Here is a 3,724-nt window from a genome sequence, read left to right as displayed (position 1 = left end):
CCATCATTCTTAAGTGATGATTTGACCTTCACTCATGTTTGTCTGTGTCTGTACAGGTACAGAGGAGCAGGCAGCTGATGTCGCCCAGTCCCGTGGGACCCGGGGAGGGCAAGGTCATGCCTGTCAACTTTCAGGTGGTGCAGTCAGTGCAGCCGGTGAAACCCAAGACCCCCATCCCAGCCAGCCCTGTGGGGGACCGCTCCGCCCGCCACCGCTACGCCCAGATCCTGCCCAAACCCTCGGCCACCAGCGCCATCACCCTGCGCTCGCCCCCCACCCTGCTGATCACCAACAGCCCCATCAAGGCCGTGATGCCCAACCCCCACGTCAGCTCCGTCAACGTGGTGAAGATCTCCCTGGCGCCCAACAGCAGCACCACCACCACCCTCACCACCGCCACCTTGCGGCCTGCGTCCGCCGGCATGGGCGGCATGGGGTCCCTGGAGGAGAGCAGGCCCAGCCCACAAGCGCGCAGCGGCTCCGCAGCACCCATCCTGTCCCCAATAGCCAGGTCAGGCAGGGCCACCACCACCACCACCACCCAGACCCAGACCATCGACGTCAAGATGGAGGCTGAAGCCATAAGTGAGAGCAGCCTCGCTAGCAGGCTCACTGGGACTCAGGAAGCCGCAGGGGGGCCGAAGGCTGGAGGATCGGTCCCCAGGGCCGCTAGTGTGCCCACGCTTTACACCAGAGGCTCCCTGGGACTGGAGGTCATGCCTGGGACTAAGTGCAATGGGAAGTCTCCCTCAATTACCAACACTGTGGCAGCCACGGCTGGTAGCAATAATGACACCAATAATGAAAGCACTTTGTATCTGACGGTCTCCAATCAGAACGCCAGCACCACTTTGTCACCTGGTGCCACTTCACCCAAGGAAGGTTTACTGGCGTCTAAAAGCCCCAGGAAGCGCCCAGGCCTTGGCCCCGAGTCGTATCCGTCGCCGGTCAAGAGGGTGTTCATTTCCCAGCAGCCCGTGGGGGGGCATGACAGTTCTAGGCATGGGATGGGAGCTGCTGTGAAGAAACTCCCCAGGTCAGGAACCCCGGTCAGACCTGAAAGTGCGCCGGCCACCGCCATCGGCAAAGTTACTGTGAAACTGAAGTCTTTTGTCCCAACTCGGATCCTAGCACTCTCCGATTCCCCCATCAGAAACAGTGGCTTCCAGACTATTGTCAAACCACAGAGCTCAGTGCAGAGAAAAGGCACTCCGACTGCCATGGATACTAGTGTTCCAGCCAGCCAAGCACTAATGCAGCAGCAGCAACAACAACAGCAGCAGCAACAGCAGCAACAACAACAACAACAACAACAACAACAGCAACACCACCAACAACAACAACAACAACAACAACAACAACAGCAGCAGCAGCAGCAGCAGCAACACATCACCGCTAACATGCAAGCCATTCCTAACAGCGCTAACTTACTGGAGCAATCTGCCGTCAACGACCTGAGGAACGACCTGAGGAACACCATGTGGGCTGCGGGCCAGCTGGAGGTGAGCCAGCAGCAGCAGGCCTACGTCCAGCAGATGACCGTGGACCACAAGCAGGCTTCCACGCCGGTCCTGGAGCCCCTGTCCTTGATGGGCCAGGGCCCCGGCTCCTCCAGCCACCTCTCCCTGCACAGCGACATGGACTACTTCCCCTTCAACGACGACGACATGACCCAGGACAGCATCGTGGAGGAGCTGGTCCAGATGGAGGAGCAAATGAAGCTGAACAGCGGCCTGGCCTTCGGGGTGTGCGGCGGCGACGTCACCTTACAAGGCCAGCAGTCGGCGATGCAGGGAAACATGATGTCCTCCAGCCAGACGGTGACCCCTTACTACCACAGCACCACCCCCATCCACACTCCCACACCGACCCCGACTCCCACCCCGACCCCCACCTCGGAGATGATGGGCGGCGGGGGAGGCCAGGGCGTGACCAGGGAGAGCCCCTGCTCCCGCATGGGTCCCACCACCCCTGTGGACGGAGTCCTGGGGGCCGGCAGCAGCAGTCGCCTCACCCCCATCGGTACCCCGCACTCCAACTGCAGCGGCAGTGTCCCGCCCAGCCCGGTGGAGTGCAGGAACCCGTTTGCGTTCACGCCCATCAGCTCCAGCATCACAGGCTTCCACGACGGCAGCATGGTCTCCAGCAGCCCCGTCAAGCCCATGCAGAGGCCCATGGCCACTCACCCGGACAAGGCCAAGCTGGAGTGGATGAACAACGGCTACAACACCAGCTCCGGGGCCGGCTCCAACAGCAACAACGGCATCAGCATCCTCCCCAGCTACCAGGACCTGGTCGACGACCACTTCCGGAAGCCTCACGCCTTCGCCATCCCCGGGCAGTCCTACCAGACGCAGCCCAGGCACCACGACGGAGTCGGACACTTTGGCCGCCTGACGCCGATCTCTCCCGTACAACAACAGATGGCCAATCTGGCTAACCACCTGTCGAAGCAAGAGGGATTTGCCGTTCCCGCCCCTCTGGACAACAAAGCCACCGGCACCTCCTCCTCCTCCACCTTCCGCTGTCGCAGTGTGAGCCCCGCCGTGCGCCAGCGGAACCTGAGCGGCAACACGTCCCACCCCAACAGCCTCCCCCGGACGGTGGTGTCCCCCTTCAACTCGCCTCTGACCCACGAGATGCTCAACATCTTCGCCAACAGCCACCACCAGGACCTGAGCGTCAGCAGCATGGCCCAGAGGAGCCAATCGGTACCGCTCAACGTGATGATGCAGACCGAGGTGCTGCCCATGCAGGGCCAGAGCAATAGCAAGAAGATCACCAACGTGCTCCTGAGCAAGATGGACGGGGACGGGGACGACGCGGTGCGAGGCCTGGGCATCAACAACCTCCCCTCCAACTACACCGCCCGCATGAACCTCACCCAGATCCTGGAGACCACCCCCAGCTTCCCCGGCGGAGGCGGCGCCAACCACCAGACTCTGATGAACTCCAACGCTTCTAACAACGCGTACGAGTTCCAGAAGCCCGGTTACCTCATGAAGAACGCTCGGAACGAACAGTTGATTCTCTCTGCGGGCGACAGCCAATCACAATCAGCTCCTGGAGAGCAGCAGCAGCTACAACAGCAGCAGAGCCAGTCCATGTTGTTGGTGCAGAACCCTCAGCAGCAACAGCAGCAGTTGGATTTCAGTACAACTGTTAAAGACCTCTTGGCGGACGACAGCCTTACCTCTGGCAGCCAGCTCGTGGGCCAGGTGTCAGAACTCAACGCTGTGGTGTCGGATTTCCCCGGCGAAATCCGTTTGACCTCTGAGCTTTCCAGTAGCATCAACGATCTGAACACTTTGGACGCAAACCTTTTGTTTGACCCCAATCAGCAGCAGGGACAATATGAAGACTCTACGCAGGAGGAACTGATGAATGACCCGCTTTTCCAACAGATTTGCAGCGAGACTGCAAATTCCAATGGATTTGATTGGCTGGAAAGCAAAGACCAGCCCACAGTTGGGTTAATGGGTTAAAATAGGCTTTGTTTTTATTTCATGAGGGTGAAAATTGTTTATACATATTGTTTTGTCAAACTGTTTTTTGTAATTATTCATGTTGAAATTGTATAGCACACTGAAACACTCTGGGCACAATGACGTTTGTCCAGTCCAAGTGCCAGGCTGAACAGAAATTATCACTCTCACAAGTATGCTGGTTTTCTATCACAGCTCATCGCTGGTGCTGTCTCATTAATTTCTCCCCCCTCAAGTCA

The 3,724-nt window shown here is 58.8% G+C and overlaps 1 protein-coding gene across 1 annotated transcript in view; it reads left to right on the top strand.

Moving 5' to 3' along the window:
* Window positions 1–3,485, top strand: part of LOC308152996 (DNA-binding protein RFX7-like) — a gene marked incomplete at its 3' end in the record, with an annotated part of 9,309 nt that extends 5,824 nt beyond the window's left edge. Inside the window, exons 6-7 of the mRNA XM_080526077.1 lie at window positions 57–1,193; window positions 1,368–3,485. Coding sequence (XP_080382203.1) covers window positions 57–1,193; window positions 1,368–3,485 — 3,255 coding nt within the window. The remainder of the gene's footprint in view (window positions 1–56; window positions 1,194–1,367) is intronic.
* Window positions 3,486–3,724: the final 239 nt, after the last annotated feature.

This window comes from Nansenia antarctica (genome assembly GCF_963989245.1).
Source record: "Nansenia antarctica genome assembly, chromosome: 1".
Classification (NCBI taxonomy): domain Eukaryota; kingdom Metazoa; phylum Chordata; class Actinopteri; order Argentiniformes; family Microstomatidae; genus Nansenia; species Nansenia antarctica.
Note: the sequence above shows the minus strand (reverse complement) of the source record. Positions and strands in the feature narration are given on the sequence as shown.